Here is a 20,000-nt window from a genome sequence, read left to right as displayed (position 1 = left end):
CTATAGGACCATAACATACAGCGCCGCCAGTTAGTATTGGCACCCCTTAATTTTATTTACAAATTGTGCAATATATCCAGAAATAAATGGAAATATACACAACTTTTACCATCAGGATCTTTTAATTGAACATTATAAGATATTTGGAATTGCCAAGTATTTATTTCCAAGTGCATTTTGTAATTTCAAGCAAAAACATTTAAAAGGGCATGTCCAGGAATATTGGCACCCCTCCTTCAAGGGTTAATTGCACACTATTAGACAGCAATGGCAGCCTCTGAAGGTTTTGGTTTTCATCAATGACTGTGTTCTTTCATTTTTACAACCAATCCACTGTGCATTTGGTTGTGTTCTTTGGGTTTTTGTCTTTCTGGAGTGCACATGATGTTCAACTCAAACCAAGTGTTCTTGCCATGGTTACACATTTTACTGTAAATGATGATACCTGTCATGTCATGATGCCTGTCATGATACCTGTGATACGGTCAAATCCTCCAATACCTGATGCAACAATGGGGTGACATAATATTATGGATCGGACACCATGCTTGCTTTTTGGTAGGGTGTCCTTTTCCTTAAAGACTTTCTTGCAGAGTATGCAAACATGCTGTTTGTGTGAGTCACTGAAAAACTGTGCTATTGCTTCATCTGACCTTAAAACATTCTCAAAAGGGCTGTGCTAGGCCTGTATTTTTTCATACAGCCGTCAGGTGTTCCCTGTTATGACTTTTATTAAGCAATGTGGTCTGCCTTGCTCTCCAACCAAAAGGCACTACTTTGTGTAGTGTTTAACACGGGGTGCTTATTGAAAAAAACTACCCAGAACAGTTCAAAGTTGACCGTCAGGTCTGTAGATGTCAGTCCCTGTGTTTTTTCATTATTTGCACCGACTTCCAAAGACTTGTATCATAATATCTTCCTCTACCCCCCACATCCAAGGATGTTCTTTACAGCTCCATGTTTGGCAGATTTCTGAATAACACAACACAGTGTTGAAAATGGTTTACCAAGGTCTTTTGAGATGACCTTTTATTATTTGGAGGTCTTGTTTTTGTAAATAATAGTATTTGTGGTGTCCTCAGGCAGCTCCTCTGTCTTCAGATTGGTGAAAGACACACAAGATGTAACAGGTGGCTATTTAAACACAAATATCATAATTCCTTGCCTAATTCATGTTCTATGGGCAAAAGCAATTAGTCAAAGGTGATTCCCATTTGCGATTTACCATAATTGAGTCAAATTAGGTTTCCAAAATGTTATCCAGTAAAGGGTGCCAATACCAGTGATCCCGGGAACTTTACCATCTTCAATTATTTCCCTCTCATAGTTTAGTATTTAATGCTGTTGATATTTTTTATATTTAGTTTCAACCACAAGCTATCTATAGAAAAATCATGGTTGACCATATTATTTGTTTTCTGGAGATATGTCCCATAATGTACTTAAACTTCAAGGGTGCCAATAGTACCTGGCGGCACTGTACATTGGCATTAGGCCTATTTCAATAATGTAATGAAATTACTTTAATAAGCCTAAATAATAATTTAAAAAAAAACCATTCAGGTTCCAATGCCTTGAGTCCATGCACACGACCAGGCCATACTGCTAAAAATATGACGGCAAAAAAAACAAAAAAAACATACTGTGACTAATCCTGTTAAATAACCCTCAACTTAATACTTACCAAAAATAACTGTGGCTGTCAATTCATTTTGCTATTACTAAACAAGGCATGTCCTGAGGCCCAGCTAAGGGGAATATAGTAGACAAGTGCTAGACTAATGCAACCACCATGAGACAAATAGGTGTGGAATGATTGTCATTCATACAGATTGCAGTAGTCAAATTAGCTTAGCTTGAAGATACATTACATTACATTACATTACATTACATACTACACTTTCCATTACATTATATTATATTGCACATAACCGATGCTTTTATTCAAAGTGACTTAATTATTAAGATAGGCTATAGGACATTGGTTACTGTCCCTAGATCAATGTGGGGTTTAGAGCCTTGCTCAAGGGCACAGAAGGGAGAGAGGAAGAAGTAAGGATAGGACTAAAACCTGTAACCCACTGATCTTAAGTTCAACTCCCTAACCATTAGGGCATGGCTGCCCCTAGATGTTTCATTTTGTATCCATGGTGATGGGCTGGTTAGATGATGGGTTAGCTACTGTAGCTAGTGTCAATCTTACACAATCATCAGGCCAGTCTTGGAGGAGCATTTTGAATGAAGGGAATGTATAAAGAAAGATCAGGAAGCGCGCTCAACACCTTGTCTTCTTATCTTTTACACTGGGTGCTTAACTTCATCAATGAATGAACTCAATTCTCAAAAGAAAGTAAATAAAGAAGCACTCCTCAGATTTCTTTTTTCAATTTTAATCGCCTCACATCACAGACGTTTCGGGCTTACACCCTTCTTCAGTGTGAAATGGCGATTTCCAAAATCGCCATTTCACACTGAAGAAGGGTGTAAGCCCGAAACGTCTGTGATGTGAGGCGATTAAAATTGAAAAAAGAAATCTGAGGAGTGCTTCTTTATTTACTTTCTTTTGGGGATGTATAAAGGAAACATCTTCAAGTCCCAAAGGTCAAGTCCAGTTGCTTACATGCTTTATCTCCCTTGACTATGAGAGATACTTTTGAAGGAAACTTTGAGCTAATATTCTGTCATGTGACGGTCATGGTTTTTTTTTTTTTGCAGAATGTGCAAGTTGAGATCTTGAAGGAGCTACTCCAATGTTTCGGAAAACAATGTTTTTGGTCTTTAAAGGGGTAACTACATATTTTTTTATGGGCCAGGTAAATGTTCAGAGCTGATTTCTCTGTTTCAAATTCATCATATATTACCCGATTCCAGTGTGTAAGGTATTGTTGTATCTGCAGAATCAGAATCTATGATTAACTCAATATGCCCCCTGGCCTACTTGAGGCATGTTTTCTTGTGGCCAGTAACATTTTGTACAGATACCGTAAATACATACACAGCAAATGATGATGTTCATTAAACACTTGGAGTGTGGGATCAACACTATAGGTGCTAAATGTGACTACTTAAGTGTTAATTTGTCACTGCATAATTTTCTGTGTGTACAAAGTATCCCATAACAACATGTGCAGTGCGACGTGGACGATAAGTTTAAATGTCACAAAATGTCATCTTTCCACACATGCAAAACAAAACATCATCATACATCAGCAGGATTGAGAATCTTCCATGAAAGATAGTGATGGAGTGAATGAGTCACAGTAAAAAATGCAGTGTTAATTCAACACTCTGCACCAGTGGTGGTGAGTATACGTAAATGGCCCTTTAACCACAATGCACTGCTATCGCTGGATCACATGCAACACCATCGGAATCAATAGAACTGTCAGTGGAAACGGCCACAGCTATGTGCATTTAACACAGTTGATGTTTTTTGTGTGCAGCTTCATGACTTTCACCGCGTTTTGTCTATTATGTCCTCTGAACGATCACACACTGACTGACTCGACAAAACAATTCCATAACAACTGGGGAATCAACCGTCTCTTTGCCCCAATTACAATGACTGGTGCGACCGCACAGGGGCCTTTTGCAGTTTATTGTGATTTGGGTAATCCAGTCTGAAAAGCTGGCAAATTGGCAATTAGCCCCCAAGGGACTCCTCCTGAGAATGATGCCCCAAGACAGGCCAAACAACTCAACTGCAGCGCAACTTGTTTGAGAACGCACAGCACAGGCATGCCAATGGGGACCTGGAATTTACACCAATAACATTTGTCTAGCCACGTGTTTTTTACTCCAAGATGGTGGCCACTTCAAACTACAAAGGAAATGAATATACAGGAAAATAATTATTAAAAAATACATATATTCATAAATGCAAAGATCAATTTGTGTGACACAGGATGTTCTCACATACCAATTCACTATTCAATAATCCATCCCACATCCCCCACCATAGCAACAAAAGTATGGTTTTATGCACCCACATTTACACTGTTGTATGTGCCTTTCAACTGACTGGTTGTAAATCTCAAAGCAATGATGAAAATATTGACTGTTTTTCGGTTTGATATTTCAAACAAGCCCAATGTGTTCCCAACACTGCCACATGGCAAGATCAGTGCACAAATATTTGTTCAATTAATGTGCCATTATGGTACCCTAAGCTTTGGGAATGTGCGGGGACGGTCGCCATATCAATAGTAGGCCTAATGTGTGTTTATGTGAGGGTTTTTTCTCCTCTGACACAGCCAATAAAAAAGCCTGGCTAACCATCTAAAGACCTACAGCAGGTATAGGCCATACCTTGCACTGAAATATTTTGAGCCATTCAAACAATAGCATCTTTATGGAGCGTTAAACCCGTCAATTGAGACTCTTGTGTAACAAAAAGCATAACGCGTATTTACACGAGATAATATGCGTATGACAGGTGTTAAAGTGTTGTACAGTGTTCTGGTCTGGACAATGGTAACCTACTCGAGAAATATTTTTTATTGTTTGCGTCGACAGAAATAGCCCAATATGCCAGAGAGCGTCCAAAAGGGTCGCACGCACATCGTCGCAATACATGAAACATGTAGTAGGCTAGGATCTAGTTCCAGGGATGCGCACAACAGTTTCCTGAGACCAAACCCCGGAGAGGATAAATAAGCCACTTTTGGCCAACAGGGAGATGTTTAATGGAAGGAACACCTCGTTGCAAGAGCCTCCTCCTGTGACCCCAATCAGATGCGCAAAGCCAAAATATAGCATAAGCTGCGTTTGTGCCTTTGCATTGGTTTGTGATGCACCTGGGCAACGTAGCCTGCAATAGTTGGCAATAGCCTACTTGTCCCTAACTGTATTAGTGTCATCAAAATAATAATTAAGTAATTTGGCTGTTTGTTGTTGTAGCCGTTAGGTGCAGGGACAGTAGCTACGGTGCTGCTACAGTAGCGCGAAAACAAGGCTCTCCTCCTGTGCTCTGTCAGATCTCAGTCGCAGGGACATTCAGCCACACCAAACGAAATAATAAAATATTGATTCATAGTTGCTGTTGTGCAGCAAATAACACAGATTGCGCATAGGCAGTCGCATGTGCGCACTTATTATTCTCACTGTTCTTTTTTACATGGACATGGTCGACTTCATTAACCTTCGCAGCGATCAATATGCATCACCCCACCCTTCAGCAGCTTCCCCGCATCAACATCATCCTGAGAACCTACCATTCCGTGCCAGCTGACCACAATCCACAGTCCGGTGTGACAGTCCTGTTCAAAACATCCCGACAGACGACATCATTTGCAAACCTCGGTGAGGGGCGTGAATTCACTGCACGAATGTAGGCTACAAAATAAAAGAAGCACCGAGAAATAAAAAGGGGGTCTGAAAGCGGAGACTGCGATGCTGAATCACTCCTCGCTCACCGCCTTGAAACCATCGTGCAGGGTGATGCTGGCTGTACCATTGTGGAGCCTAGCAGAGGAGAGGTAGGAAAAGGGCTTAGGGAAATGGGTTGCTGTAGCAACAGAAAGGAGCACACGTGACGTCAAGGCCCACAGCAGTCCCTTGTGTGTGTGTGTGTGTGTGTGTGTGTGTGTGTGTGTGTGTGTGTGTGTGTGTGTGTGAGAGAGAGAGAGAGAGAGAGAGAGAGAGAGAGAGAGAGAGAGAGAGAGAGAGAGCGCGCACGCTGCGCTCTGTTCCACCACAGTGTTCCAGCCAAAGCGCCGCTCACGCGCAAGAGGGCAGCATGCTTGCAGGAGGTGGGAGGAGCGGCAGTGCATGTACCCGCCTCCCCCCATTCTGCCTGCCATCCCGAAGAGATGCCTTTTGATAACATTTTTCTTAGAGATGGATGCCTTCCCTCGGAACTGCCGGCTAATATCAGCACGTTATCAAAATAAAGGAAGATACAAGGAATGAAATAAAACAATTAGTACAGCATTCTACACAATAACAGGACAGTCCATTTGAAAAGCACAATATGTATTGTACACACTATAGTCTATTTGAAAATAATGTCTGAACTGGAGGTTATCCTAGAATAGTTGCTATAATTGATTAAGAATCGAATGTCTTTAAAAAATAGAAAAGAAAACCACAAAAGGCACAATTGTGTAAGCAATCAAGTGAACTACCAGAATCCCAGAGGGCCTCAAGCCCACAGTGAGAATTTATTGAAAGTAAATCATATTCCGAGGAATACAAACCCTGAGCTACAAGCCATTCCACAAACAAATCATGTCAACTTATGTCAAATCAAATCCAATTACATGAGAATATGGTGCATCTATATTTGCTTCTGTTTCTATACAAGGCATATAGTAGATTGTTAATTCTGGAGTTATGGTTGGGACGCAGATGTTATTGATTTTTGTGCAAATCACCCTGTTTGACCTTAGTCAGCTTGACCTTGGTCAAGCAAGCACCACTGTAGCGCTTTTACTCAGTATTGATAGTTATACAATAGGTTACTCTCCGTCAGCTTAAAGGAGTATGCCACTATTTTGGCCAGGGTTTATATAGGTGGTAAAGTGTCTTATTTTTCATGTAAGCCGTTGTCTTGCTTTAAGACAAGTTAAAAGAGGGAGCATGTCGCTAAGCTAGTGAAAGTCAATGGATTCGTGTAGCATGTAGCAATGCTACATGGATGCATTGACTTTCACTAGCTTAGCGACATACTCCCTCTTTTAATTTGTCTTAAAGCAAGACAACGCTTCACATGAAAAATAAGACACTTTACCACCTTTATAAACCCCAGCCAACGATTTTAACTGTATTAAGCCCCAAAATAGTGGCATACACCTTTAAGTAGAAATTCTGGCATACACATATCAATAAGAGCACAGGTTGTGGGTGTATTTATGAATGTGATGAGTGATTAGGATTTGGGGGTTAAAGTGTCTCAACCTATAAAAAGAATGTTAATGTTCAACTGGGAAAACATGAAAGTGAAAGTCCCACTGGGAAAGTATCTTATGTCACAACACACCACATTGCACAGTAGTACAAGACACTCGATGTATGCCTCCCTCAATCATGCAAGGGAGCTCTAACATGGCTGATATGGTAGGGCACTCATCTACTACGCGGCCAACCCGGGTTCGATTCCCCGTCCGGGTCCTTTGCCAGACCCTCCCCATTTCTCTCTCCCAACTCACTTCCTGTCTCCGCTTCACTATCCTGTCTGAGAGAAAACAATAAAGGCTTGTAAAGCCCCAAAAAATGCTTTTTAAAAGATCATGCAAGGGAGCAGTCCAAATCAAAGAGCGTAGAATGGATAAGAACGCTCTCATGCTGGAAAAGGCATTGGCCATGATGTAGTACGGGGGCGGAAGACACGGTGCGCATTGGCAGTGGATGCGACGCCATAATGGATAAAAAGTGTGACACCGGAAACTCTGAAAGTCAAAAGTGGATGTCTGGTTATCAATGTTCAGTTTGTGGCCAAATTAAGTGTTGGTCAGCATTAATTGTGGGGGATAATTAAGGACAGCTGACAAACATTCACTGTGTCTTATGACCTGTTCCACACTCCAACCCTAGTGGTTGTGGCATTACACTTTACCTTACCAGTACTGACCGTAGAAGAAGAAAGTGACTCCCCTCGCGGCCATACCATACTACGCTCTGATGATGTAAGTAAGCCATCCTATCTATATAATCCTTGGTCCAGACAGCACCTAAAGGAGGACAGTAAAATGAGGGTAGCAGATCCTTAAACTTCTGAAAGATATTAATTTACCCTGCAAGAAAATAAATAAAATCCTCCATTTAACAAATTAACTACCACAAGAGTTTAAAGCAAAAATGTGTGCAGCGCATTCCGAATGATATTGCGAGACTGCAAGAAAAAAATCAGTCTGCTGATTGGTTTATCCATGTTTTTGTGCAGTCTGTTGTCACAGGTAAAATGCCCATCAAATTCTGCATGTTACAAGAGTAAAGGTGTGTGGAGGTAGGTGAAGTCTAAATGACAAAAGAGTTTGTGTGACCATTTTTGGAGTAGTAGAATAGACAATTTATGAATTCCGAAGGAAAGACGAGAAATTTTCCTTTTTGGTTGACATACGGACTTGCCACTCACAGAGAACCAGGGTTGCACTGGGACCAAAAAAGACCTGGGCAGACAGCCCATCATACACAAATATTGCTTGGAACAAACAAGTGAAAAAATCTAACCGAGAAAAAAAAAAACTTGCCCCACTGGCAAATGTCTTTTAAACAGTGTAAACAGTCTAGTTGTAGTTCAAAACTAGTTATTAAGTGATTTTTTTTACCTTTTACCTTTTTACCTTTTTTTTGCCTAGATGGTTTTTTTTTTCACTTCAAACTAGAAAAATAATCTTACTCTAGATTTCATATTTGCACTGTAATTCAGGGTGGCAAAGCAAATTCTGAAGTGCCTCTCACCCGGTAATGACCACTTGACATGTTGTAATGGTGAATTCAGGTTAATTGGGCCACTTTGGGTCATTGACTTATATGCAAAAAAAAGTGGCCCAATTTACCTGAATTCACAATATTTATGACTTTCAGCCGCGGCATAGTGGATAGGGAGGTGGACTTAAGATCAGAGGGTTGCCGGTTTCAGTCCCACACTTACCTTTCCTACCTCCATCCATGACTGAAGTGCCATCAAGCAAGGCCTCTAACCTCATATTGCTGTAACTGTAAGCCACTTTGGATAAAAGTGTCAATTAAGTGTAATGTAATGTAGCCTATGTCATTGTTTGATGTTTGAAGTTGGTTGATAGACTGTGTCCACTTTATAAAATGAGCTTGGACCTCAAAATCAAGTGATGAACTGAGACACAACATGTTTTATGTCATTCTTCTTCCCCAATAAGCTGTTTGCAACCAGGGCTTGCTTTCACTGCAATAACATTTATTTATTTATTTACTTATTTACTTATTTACTCATTTACTTATTTACTTATTTACTTATTTACTTATTTACTTATTAATTCATTAATTCATTAATTTATTTATTCATTCTGGGCTCTCACACCTTTATTATTCAGATAGGACAGTGAGAGAGACAGGAGATGAGTGGGGTGAGAGATGCATAAAGGTCAGGGAAATTACCTCGGGCCTTAATCGAACCTTCATCCCCTGCGTAATAACTCAGTATACTAGCCCAGGGTGCCACATCTCCACTGCAATGGGCTTTTTGATGTACATAAGTGAGCAATGCAGTGACTAGTAAAGTTCTGCATTGGCTGTCATGCCCATGGTTACATGTTATGTGACGACGTACAGAATAGTGCAGACAATATAACCAGAGAAAGTAGAGAGAGAGAGGTTCCATTGGCCCATTGTTTCCTGGTTCTATTATGGCCCCCCTTAGGCAGACCTAGGCAGACCTAAGGACTGTTCTATTCATTGTAGGAGCATTATGACACGGCCCGGAACGGCCCGGCAGACCGGAACCTGGTCGCGTTAGGTGCCCATAGACACCTATTACGTTGGCATATCTCTATACTTAAAGAATCTCTGATATAACAGTAGGCTACCTCTCCTCTACTAGTCTGCTTTACTCTACGACTTTACACTATTGTGAAACTAAATCCAAAGGTTGAATTTTGTTGTTGAGCGCTGTGTGCTGTGGTGAGTGGTGTGACATCATGCCATGATAATATGGGTAACGACGACTAATATACATAGGTTTTTTTTAAATGTAGGCTACCAGAACTATTCGCTCAATAAGTGAGGAAGACACAGATGACATTAAGATGTCCATCATCAACATACTTTAATAAGCATTGAACCAACACAGCTTTATGGATGTGTTGATAAGAGGAGATTAGAACACTCTCATTTCAAATCTTGTGCTTATAAAGGCTTGGTGCCTTTCCAAAGAGACTGTATTTTGCACAGTTGGAATATGCAAAAAATATTCTTCAAATTACTTTGAAAGACAAATTACTGATGTTCTTGTGCATGTGGTGGTTCTGCCAAAGATGTCACCTCTGACAGATTCCTGAGAGGGACATATTCGTAGCCTTAGGGTTTTTATGTCTTATTTACCCTAACAAAGGAAAGGCCAATGTGGTTTGTGAAAAATAATACATACTGGCTGTCTCGAAAGACATAATGGCTTTCTGGAAAGGAAAGGGGAAAATCTGCTAAGCAGTAGATGAAAATAAAATATAGGAATTAACAAAAGAGCATATGTGTACTCTCCGTCTATGGAATATGTTTTCACTCTGTTGGCGAAATTTCAAAAGTTTGCTTTGATTCCTCAGCTTACAAACCAATAAGGAACAAAAAAAAAATACACAATTGTATTGAGACAGTTTCTACCAAGAATCCTTGTGAAATCACACAATGCCATATAATATCAGAGGCAGTGTAGGCCTACTAAAAGCCTGCCATGTTTAGCTGTCATTGCATACATTGGCCGCTAGAGGGAGAACAGAACCTCAGAAATGTCCCCTGCAAGTCAGCCAGCCAGGGGAAGGAAGTAGTTGGGGCAGAAGTACTTCCTGAGAAAGAAATTCTTTGAAGAGGAAAAAAAAATCAAAGGGGCCAGCAAGATTAAGGACAGATGTGGTGGTCATGTGTATATTCAAATGTATCCAGAATACCATATCAGATTTGGAATAATTAAACATGTTTACTTAATGTATAATTGATATATTATGTAGGCCTATTGTTTCAGTGTGGGGAAAAATATTGACAAAACATATGAAGATGTGTGGTTATGCTTTGTGGCTTGTGGTTTAGTGCTGCCTCTCCAGTTCACGAAGCTTGAGTTGGAAAATGGAACTAGACTATGTCTATCTGTGGGTGGAGCAGTGTATAAGGTTCAATTATTGTAGACCTAGAACTAATGCTTGTGCACATTGCACGACACAATGCTTAAACCACTACGGCACATTACATTTCAAAAAGTAGAGTGATATTATGACGTACTGTGTGTGCTGGTAAACAAGACCAAAAACATACAGGTCTAATTAAACACATTGGTTTGACGTGTCAAAACTCTATATGGTTTCCATAACATGGCCAATATAAACGCATGTTCTTGTTCACTCTCCACATTTTTTTGCCTGTAAAACTGGTTCTGGCTGGTACAGTCTGTGGTTTGAGAAATGTGTGCAGCTGGAGAAAAGGTCCACTAGATTAAACTTTGTTGAGATTTTTTTTTTTTGTTGCATTTTGCTGAGAGAGCAAAAAGGGGAAAAGAACAGTAAAGGGCCTGTTCAGCAGCTTACAACAGGCTGACTGCAGACATACTAGACGGCGGTGCAGCAGGTCTTCTGCTGTTGCTGAAACTTCTCCATTTAGCCACCTTTTTCTTTTTCTTTTTTTGGGAGGGGGTCGTGGGTGAGGGGCATTTTCATTCGTTTCTGCCCCCCCCCCCCCCCCCCCCCCCCGCCCCCCCCCCCCCCCCCCACCACCCCCCCCCCCGCCCCCGCCCCCCCCCCCCCCCGCCCCCCTCCTTTTAGCTATCCCCTCCCTCTGAGCTGCTACAAAAGTGCAGTAGGAAGCACATTTGCAAAGCCAAAGCCAGCAATTACTGAAGCCACCAATCTCGCTTGGCCTGGCCTACACCTCATGCCCACCCACCCCCACCTCCACCACCACTACTGCACCCATGCCTCCTCCAGCTACCCCTCCACCTCCACCTCCTCCAGCTACCCCTCCACCTCCACCTCCACCTCCACCCCCTTCCTTCCGGTATCCCTACGGAGATTTGGACTGACCTTGGCCTGTGGCTTAGTGTACGCCACCCCGTGGCCAGAGCCAACCCCCGCAGGGGGAGCTCACCTTCTCGCCCCACTGGATAGGCAGGGCCACTTGCCTCTCTTAGACGTCTCTTCACACACATGTGGTTTTCATGGAGAAACTTTTGTGTTCGCCTTTTGAAGGCTTTGTTTACTGTTTTGCTCTCTCTCTCTCTCACTCTCTCTGTGAACTCTTTCTCAGTCCCTCTTATGACTCTCTCTCTCTGTCTCTCTCTCTCTCCCTTGCAGCAGACTATATAAATATTGTGTGTACTATACTGTACACCTATCACGAGATAAAGAAAGTTGTAAAACCAAAGCTGTAAATGCCTGAGGTGTGGGTTGAAGTGCACAAACAATGGCAGAGTTTGTGGCTGTTTTTCCACTCGTGCCACGCTCAACTAAATCCCTCAGCAGAGAACTTTGAACTTGGGGAAGTTAAGTTCACGTCTACTAGAATGATGCCTCCTACCCCCTCCTCTCCTCTCCTCTCCTCTGCCTCCTCCTCCCTTATTCTGGGACGAAAGGAGAGAGAGAGAGAGAGAGAGAGAGAGAGAGAGAGAGAGAGAGAGAGAGAGAGAGAGAGAGAGAGAGAGAGAGAGAGAGAGAGAGAGAGGGGAGGGAAAAAAAGAGAAAATCTTGCGGTCTGTGTTTTAAAATAGCGAGCATTCTGGGGCTCTGGATTATGTTTCTGAGAGAGAAAAGCGTGGAGCTGGAGCTGTGTAGCAGTCAGAGGGTGACATTTTGTTCCTCTGTACCCTACTATTTGTGGTGTAAAACTTCATTTTTCCCCTGTTAGTCATGTAATCGGTGTGGACACACTGCTTCATGGCAGGTCCTGTCCTATGGTTCTTCAAGCTTGCACAGAGAGAAGGAAAAGTATGCTATTCACTGATTTAATTTCACTGTTGCATTTATTATGAAATGAGTTCTTGGAAAGCCTAATGAGTTATTGGAAAGTTTCCATTCTACTAGGCCTACCACCTACTTAATGATGTGGGTTTAGACTGGATGAAAAAAACTGTAGCCTATCTACATTTAGTTTATCTAACACCTTAGGGCAAAACATGAATTAGATTAGAATTAGTATGTCCCCTGCAGATGTTTGTCCATTACTTGGTAGAATGGACAATATCCAGCTATGGCAATCTAGGCTACTGCGCATAATGTCCTGAAGGGGGAGAGCGCGTGGACAGAGCTCCCTTGGATGCAATAAGGAACTTGCATCGCCTGTTATTGTGGAGAGAATAATCTGCTATGATGAATAGCCCTGCCTCAGAGTTGTTAGCCTTTCGTCCCCTGACAGTACGCTCACTCCGCACAGTGCCATGTTGACTGGTAACTAAGCCCAGAGAAACACCATCTCCGCAAAACCATAGAGGCCTACCTAACTATAACAACTTTTCGTGGTATTTTCCTCCCTGTAGAGAGAGGGTTTCTATAGTGACGCCTCGTGTTGCTTATGTGACGGTTCCTGCTCGTCTGCAGAGAGCCAATGAGCGTTGGCAGAAAGGTGTCTGGTTACTCCCAGTCAGCCCGGGCGAACAGTCAGGAGAGAGTGCCTTTCGGAGGATAATGGTAACTGTTCGTCAAACGAGAGAGGCAGAAACTGCTCTCTCCCCGCTTTAGTAAGAGTTTTGTTTTTACCCTATTTTAGCTTTTCTCTATTTTGCCCTGTTTTGGTTACATGGAGTACCGTGGAGTTCTTCGAAACTGGAATTGATGGAAAACCGAGTGGTCGAGGAGTAGTAGGCGCTTGCGAAAGAAACCTGTTGCCATTTCAGCAATCCTGCCCTCCTATTTCAGATGTTTCACTGTGGATGTGATGCTGTGCCTACTTGCCTGTTGGCACTTTTCTAGTTGGAGCACCTGATATTACCTTGTTTTGATAACTTCCAGGTAAGTTGGCTCACTGTAGTGTAGTAAACATCTTGGGAAGTGTTTGGCGTTTCCAGCGGCGTTCTATCCTAACTTTGGCTAAAAAGTAATGGTAGCTAGCGTTACATCGATTTCTAGTTTGAAATCTCACCCAGAATAGTCTTATTAGTCTATAACGAGAAGGCAGAGTAAAGAAATGTGAAAGGTAAACGTATACCTGTTGACGTGCTTTGGGTAGGCTACTATGTGCCGTGCACTACCAGCAAAAGCCGTGCGTAATATGGTCCAGAATGGAATGCAAGTGAATGCAGTAGCGCGAGTCTCTGTAACAGTTTAGAAAGAAAGTATCGGTGGGGGAAAAGAACAAAAATATGCAGCTGCGCAACTTGAATGGCGTATGCTATATTTTGATGTTGGTCTGTTTTGATCGTCCCTTATTGTGGAGAACTGCAGTATGTTATACTGTAACGGTTACAGTATAACATAGTAACGTTGTACTGGCTTCTATGTCATTGTATACAGCACAGAAAGGATGTGATCATCGATTTGCACCACTCATGTATCAGTGAACAAGTCGGAGTTGTCACAATGTAACTTAAAACGTGAATTTCTTCTTCTTTGCACCTTCACTAGAACTTATGTGTCAGGGTTAGACGTCGCTCGCTTGACAGAGCTGGTTTATTCTAAGATCTTGCTGCATGCACTTTTCAGATCAGGCTAGATCTGCTTGATGTTGACAAGGCAAAGCCAACCCAGTACCAGAAGCTCTAAGAGTCAGTAGGCTACTTAGTATTGATCTAATATTTCATAATACTGATTATAGGCAGGAGAGAGATGGGTCAATGACGTTTTAGAAGTAGCACACGTCAGGGTGGTGCAACCACTATTGTATGGATGAAATGTAGGCCTGTATACTTTTTCGTTTTAGTGGATGACCTAAGACTAATGTTCACTAATTAATTAATCACTAATTAATTGATGGACATAAGCTGTGGTTGTGGTATGTGAACCTGACGTCTGAGCCCAAAAATGGATTCAGACACAGACTTGCTGTATTTCACCTACCTGAATCGTTTTAAATATGTAGAGAGAAATGTAACGGGTATAAGGTGGACTCTGCATGTGTTAATAGATGGCAATGATGCACCCAAGAAGTCTTCTGTTAAGCATTAACCCTCTGAGGTCCCAGTGCCATTGGTCTCCAAAAACAAATCTGTAACTCTGTGAGTTTTTGTCATTGAAACGTATAAGTCACACCATTAGAAACCTCAGACCTTCCAGGTTCCAAATATATATATATATGAAATTAAAATACTTGAAAATGTCAGGGTGGTGCAAGCAGCCTAAAAGCCTCTGAAAAGCCTTAGACCTCAGAGGGTTAACCCAGCTGAAGCTTCAGTTTTCTAAGCAAACCAGTCAGTTACCCAGTTCTACTGTGGTTGCCCTCCAAGTTACACCAGGGGATGATTTCTTTAACATGTGTAGATGATTGAAAGTCGCATAGCAAGGCAAGAGGGCTTTTGTATGCATGTGCTGTGAGGCATGCTAAGGCATTTCATGGGGGCCTCTGGAAGATCGCCTCTGAGACTGACTGACTGACCTGTCACTGGCCAATGAGGTCCACCCCTTGTGGCTGCAGTTCTTCTCGCAGTGGAAGAACCAGATGAATCACTTAGAGACTCGATGATAGATGGGTGGCAAACATGGCTGTTATCTTTTCTCTCTCTCTCTCTCTCTCTCTCTCTCTCTCTCTCTCTCTCTCTCTCTCTCTCTCTCTCTCTCTCTCTTTCCCCTTTTCAACCAACTCACTCAGGTCCTCCCGGCTTGTCCTGAGGCCTGTCTGCTCTGAGTCTGCCCTGGTCAACATAGGTGTTCTCAAACAGGCCTCTTGTTACACAGGAACCGCCTGTTTATTTTGGTCGCATCTCTGGAATCTCTTAGTCAGAATAGTTGGGTGCCAGCCAGTGTTGTCTATAGTTGTCTCCTGGTCTGCTCTGCGGGGTCAGTGTCGGGACACACCGGGATGGTGGTGGAGGACTGTTAGCCTGGCTATCGTGAGACTTTATCAGAAGTGAGAGATAGTCTGGCGTGGCGACCATCTACTCATTTTCTCGTAGAGCAGGTTGGTCTAACTATTTAAAGTACTATCTAAGCAGGGGTGGGGAAACTTTTTCATTCGAAGGGCCACTTCAAATTCATCCGAGGGCCGTAAAAGTCCTCTGAGGGCTGTACTATGAACACAAACCAGGATTTTACCCTTCACTTTAGGCCTGATATTCAAGGCAGCCACCTTTTAAACAAGCACCACCTTCTCTAGGTTCCCTGAATATAACTTATTTGTATTGCAAATGCATTTTCTAAGATTCCTTTACAAAACATGTCATATTTTATGTGAAGCTGAATAACATTAAAATTATATCGGGGGGCGGATAAAACGACATCAAGGGCTGCATACGGCCCTCGAGACATAGGTTCCCCACCCCTGATCTAAAGCTTGATGGAAAGCTGGTTTCGCGCCTGGTTTCAACATGGTGGATCTGTAAACAACCTTCTGCCTGTCTAATAATATGTATTGCCCTGCCTCCCCCATTCTGTGGTTTTGTTCCCAAACTCAAGTGAAGATTTCAGTGAAGGTTTCCATGCCTTTCAGATCAGAACGATTCTGCAAAGCAGCATGGGATTTTCCAGGGTTTTTGTCTATGGTTGTACCCGGGTCTGTCTTGTTGGTGTCGGACAGACTATGGTGGTCAAGGTTGCCAGATGAGACTGATTTCCAGCCCAAAATGTGCTCAAAATCCGCCTGGAAGCACTAAATCCCACCCAACTTGAACTAAATTCTATTGATTTCTATGGCCAAAAATTTGTTAAAAAAAAACCCCGCCTAAATGACCTTTTGGCCCATTTTTAACCGCAGACGGCCTTCCTAGGCAGCCCAATTGGGCGGGAAACCACCCAATCTGGCAACATTGATGGTGGTGGTGGGCTGTGGCACGAGGCAGATGAATTGTCCAGGCCCATTAGTGTTGCACTGAAGCAGATTTTTTAGTCTTTGTTTTGACATTACATGGATAAGAAACGTGTTAAGTGCCTGTGATTTATTGCATGAGCACCATGATTATCTTTGAGTTCAACTAGATATTAAAGTTATTAAAAAAAGGCTATGTAGTGAACTGGCACTGTTGCGTAAAATAGGCCACAGTGAATGCCAAGACCTTGATTGTGCAACCTGAATTTATAACCCAACCTACCTAGCGAATGCATTTGACTTAATGCCTCTGTCAGAGAAAAGGCCAAATCCTTAACAGCTGTATTCTGTATTCAGCATTCACAGTGCTCTGTATTATCGCTGAAAGTGCGTCTGCCACTGCCTCGCCTCTTGTCTGTGTAGACTTTTCTTGTCTTGTCATGTAAACAAGGAGGCAAATTCAGACCTGTCGTGAGTTGCTGCGTCATGCAGCCTTTGGCGTGTCGTGATTTACAGGTTCTGTTGCGGCATGAACAGGAAGTGAACTTTGACCCCATGGCTGGTTGATCAAGAAGGCTAACTACCATACGTGATGTCATCTCCCTAAGGCAGTGATGTCGTCTTGTCTTTGGAAGTGGCCTTACTTTTATACTCTGTTGTGGTCTTATTTTTACTCCTATGTTGATATGTTGTGTAGTTGTTGATAAATGATATGATGCTTTGAAGGCTTGGTGTTCACCGCAATGAAGAAAATGGGGCTATGCATGTGTGTATGTTGCACTTTCTCATACGAACCCTGGACAATTTGCACCGTGCGGCAGCCTCCAGAGCTGCTGTGTGAGTGTGTGTGTGTCTGCTTGTGTATGTATAATGCACCTTCTCACATGAACCCTGGACAATTGGCGCTATGCGTCAGCCTCCAGAGCTGGTGTGTGAATGGGAAAAGTGTAGTGTGTGTATGTGTATTTTGAAAGCGCTCTGAGACCACTTCAGTTGTGATATTGCGCTATATAAATTCAGGTTGTATTGTAGTGTATTGTATGCAATGACATCAACCTAAGGCAATGATGTCATGTTCTAAGGACGTGACGCCATCTATGTCCAAATCACGACTGTTTTGGAACATTCGATAAAATAATCTTTTTTTCGCTCTACTGTATGCCGCAAAGTTTTATTGTGTACTTGTGTTCATCAGAAATTATTTGAGGCTTTGGAACCTTGGTGTTAACAGGCACTGAAAGGAAAATGGGGTTTGGCTTGAAGAACAACACACAGACACAGACACAGACACACACACACAGGCACACACACACACAGGCACACACACACACAGGCACACACACACAGGCACACACACACAGACACACACACACACACAGACACACACACAGACACACACACAGACACACACACACAGGCACACACACACAGGCACACACACACAGACACACACACACAGGCACACACACACAGGCACACACACACAGGCACACACACACACACACACACAGACACACACACCCTCACCCTCGTGTGAGTGTGCTTGGGTAGCGTGGACTCAATCAGTGGGATATGATGGGGGGTGGGTGGTGGGGGGTGGGGATTGAGTGGTTTAGCAACGAGACCCATGCACTGCATGTCACGGTACACATGGCAACGAAGTGATTAACATGAATGGGCGGGAGAGCTTAAGCCAATGAGGGTTTGGTTTGGGCAAGAGCTCCATGGGGAGTAAGGAGGGGAGTGGACTGGGGAGGAGAGGAGAGGAGAGGAGAGGACTTTGAAGGAGTCGAGAGGAGAGAAGGAGGGATTGAGGATAGGAGACAACGACATGAGAATTGACAGACTTGAAAAGAGGGAATTTTACCCACACACCTGACACTGACCATGTTTATCCAAACAGTCTTCTTCTTCATCATCACGATTTTCTTCTTCTTCTTGACTCCAATTTCTCCAAACATTGAGGTTAAGTTTTTAAAACCACTTTTGTGGGGGCCTGTAACGTTGATCTGCTATTCCCGTTTTTCATTCAGACATCCGTTTGTATTCACTTCAGCAGCCATGAAAGTTGTCTGAAGATGGGCACATATGCTGTGCAGATACGCTTGCTGAAGCACAGTAAAAGTAAGGCTCTTTTCCACTGCTGGTTTTCTGGTAGGCCAGGCCTACAGCTCTTGTCGGCGCGACTCGGGCGCCACTTTTTTGCTTTTTGATTAGTCGCGACACAGCTCAATCAAAAAAAAGCAAAAAGTGGCGGTCAATCACGCTGTGTAGAGCTGTAGGCCTACCAGAAAACCAGCAGTGGAAAAGAGCCTGTAGTGAGCATGAACTAGGGATGCAAATTATCGATTAATTCATTAATCATTAGTTGATAGCCTTATCGATCGACTTACGACTAATTGATGAGCGGCGTTTCCCCCCCGAAACCTCAATGTTTCTAAAAAAAACCTACTAAATCTAAAAATGTTAATGAAATATTGAGATAATATACCACATTTAAATTAATTCTATTTCAATTCTTTAATCCAAAGGTGATTTAAATATTCCAACTATTCACACCCCACTTCACACACACTCTTCACATACCCATTTCACCTGGGTTTCTTGTCTTAGTTGAATTGTCGATTAATTGCGATTAATGTTTTTTAATCGATTAACGCATTGATCGATTCGATTCATCGTTTGCATCCCTAGCATGAACCCTGGCTCTGTGCAGACCACCATGTCCATGAAGATATAACAGAGAACTGTTAGTGAAGTCCCTGAAGTGTCCTTTTTTTCCTATCTGTTCTCTCCATCCCTTCCTGTCAATGAGTCAGAGTTGTACCAGAAACTTGTTCTCAAATGCTTTTTCCTCCCACATGAAATGTGGTGGAACAAGAGAAAGGGGTGGAATACTGTGAGTTGTCACATGTCTGTTTTCACGGTTTTCATCGTTTTTTTAAAAGGGCTTTTTGCCTTTATTTTGACAGGATAGTGGAGGAGAGACAGGAAGCGAGTGGGGAGGGAGAGACGGTGGGAAGTATCGGCATATGACCCAGGCCGGAATCGAACCCGGGTTGCCGGCGTAGTAACCCAGTGCCCTACCATTGGACCACGGCAGAGCCTGTCACACATAGTGTGTTGCTTCTGTTCAGGGCTGTCCTCTTGAGCCTAGGCAGAATTGTTTCTGGTCCCGATAGTCTAGTTGAATGACATGCACTTGTCTTTTTCCCCCATTTCCCTGAAATGACATCATGCTCTCGTCATTAACATCGCTGTGATGCAGTTGGCAGGAATGCTTAACACCAACATTTCAGGGCTATTTCTAGCCAGGCCGTGCCCTCCTAGTGACGCAACACCTTCAGGGTTTCTACTTGTCAGGTCAAGAGCAATGCAAGTGCGTTCTGAGCTCCCGAAAAATCGGGAACTCCTCCCACTTTGTCAGGAAGCAAACA

The 20,000-nt window shown here is 42.7% G+C and overlaps 2 protein-coding genes across 5 annotated transcripts in view; one reads left to right on the top strand and one right to left on the bottom strand.

Annotated features, from left to right (window-relative positions):
• mapk10 (mitogen-activated protein kinase 10) overlaps nucleotides 1–5,447 on the bottom strand; it is a 114,946-nt gene extending 109,499 nt beyond the window's left edge. Inside the window, exon 1 of the mRNA XM_063210619.1 lies at nucleotides 5,214–5,447. Coding sequence (XP_063066689.1) covers nucleotides 5,214–5,216 — 3 coding nt within the window. The 5' untranslated portion in view covers nucleotides 5,217–5,447. The remainder of the gene's footprint in view (nucleotides 1–5,213) is intronic.
• Nucleotides 5,448–13,049: 7,602 nt separating this feature from the next.
• The window catches only part of ptpn13 (protein tyrosine phosphatase non-receptor type 13), a 112,229-nt gene continuing 105,278 nt past the window's right edge, over nucleotides 13,050–20,000 (top strand). For all 4 annotated transcript variants that reach the window (XM_063210608.1, XM_063210609.1, XM_063210607.1 and 1 more), the window contains exon 1: nucleotides 13,050–13,619. The gene's annotated coding sequence lies outside the window, so the exon portion shown is untranslated. The remainder of the gene's footprint in view (nucleotides 13,620–20,000) is intronic.

The sequence above is a fragment of the Engraulis encrasicolus genome, chromosome 11 (assembly GCF_034702125.1).
Source record: "Engraulis encrasicolus isolate BLACKSEA-1 chromosome 11, IST_EnEncr_1.0, whole genome shotgun sequence".
In the NCBI taxonomy this organism is placed as follows: domain Eukaryota; kingdom Metazoa; phylum Chordata; class Actinopteri; order Clupeiformes; family Engraulidae; genus Engraulis; species Engraulis encrasicolus.
The sequence above is the reverse complement of the archived record's forward strand: the minus strand, read 5'-3'. Positions and strand labels throughout refer to the sequence as shown.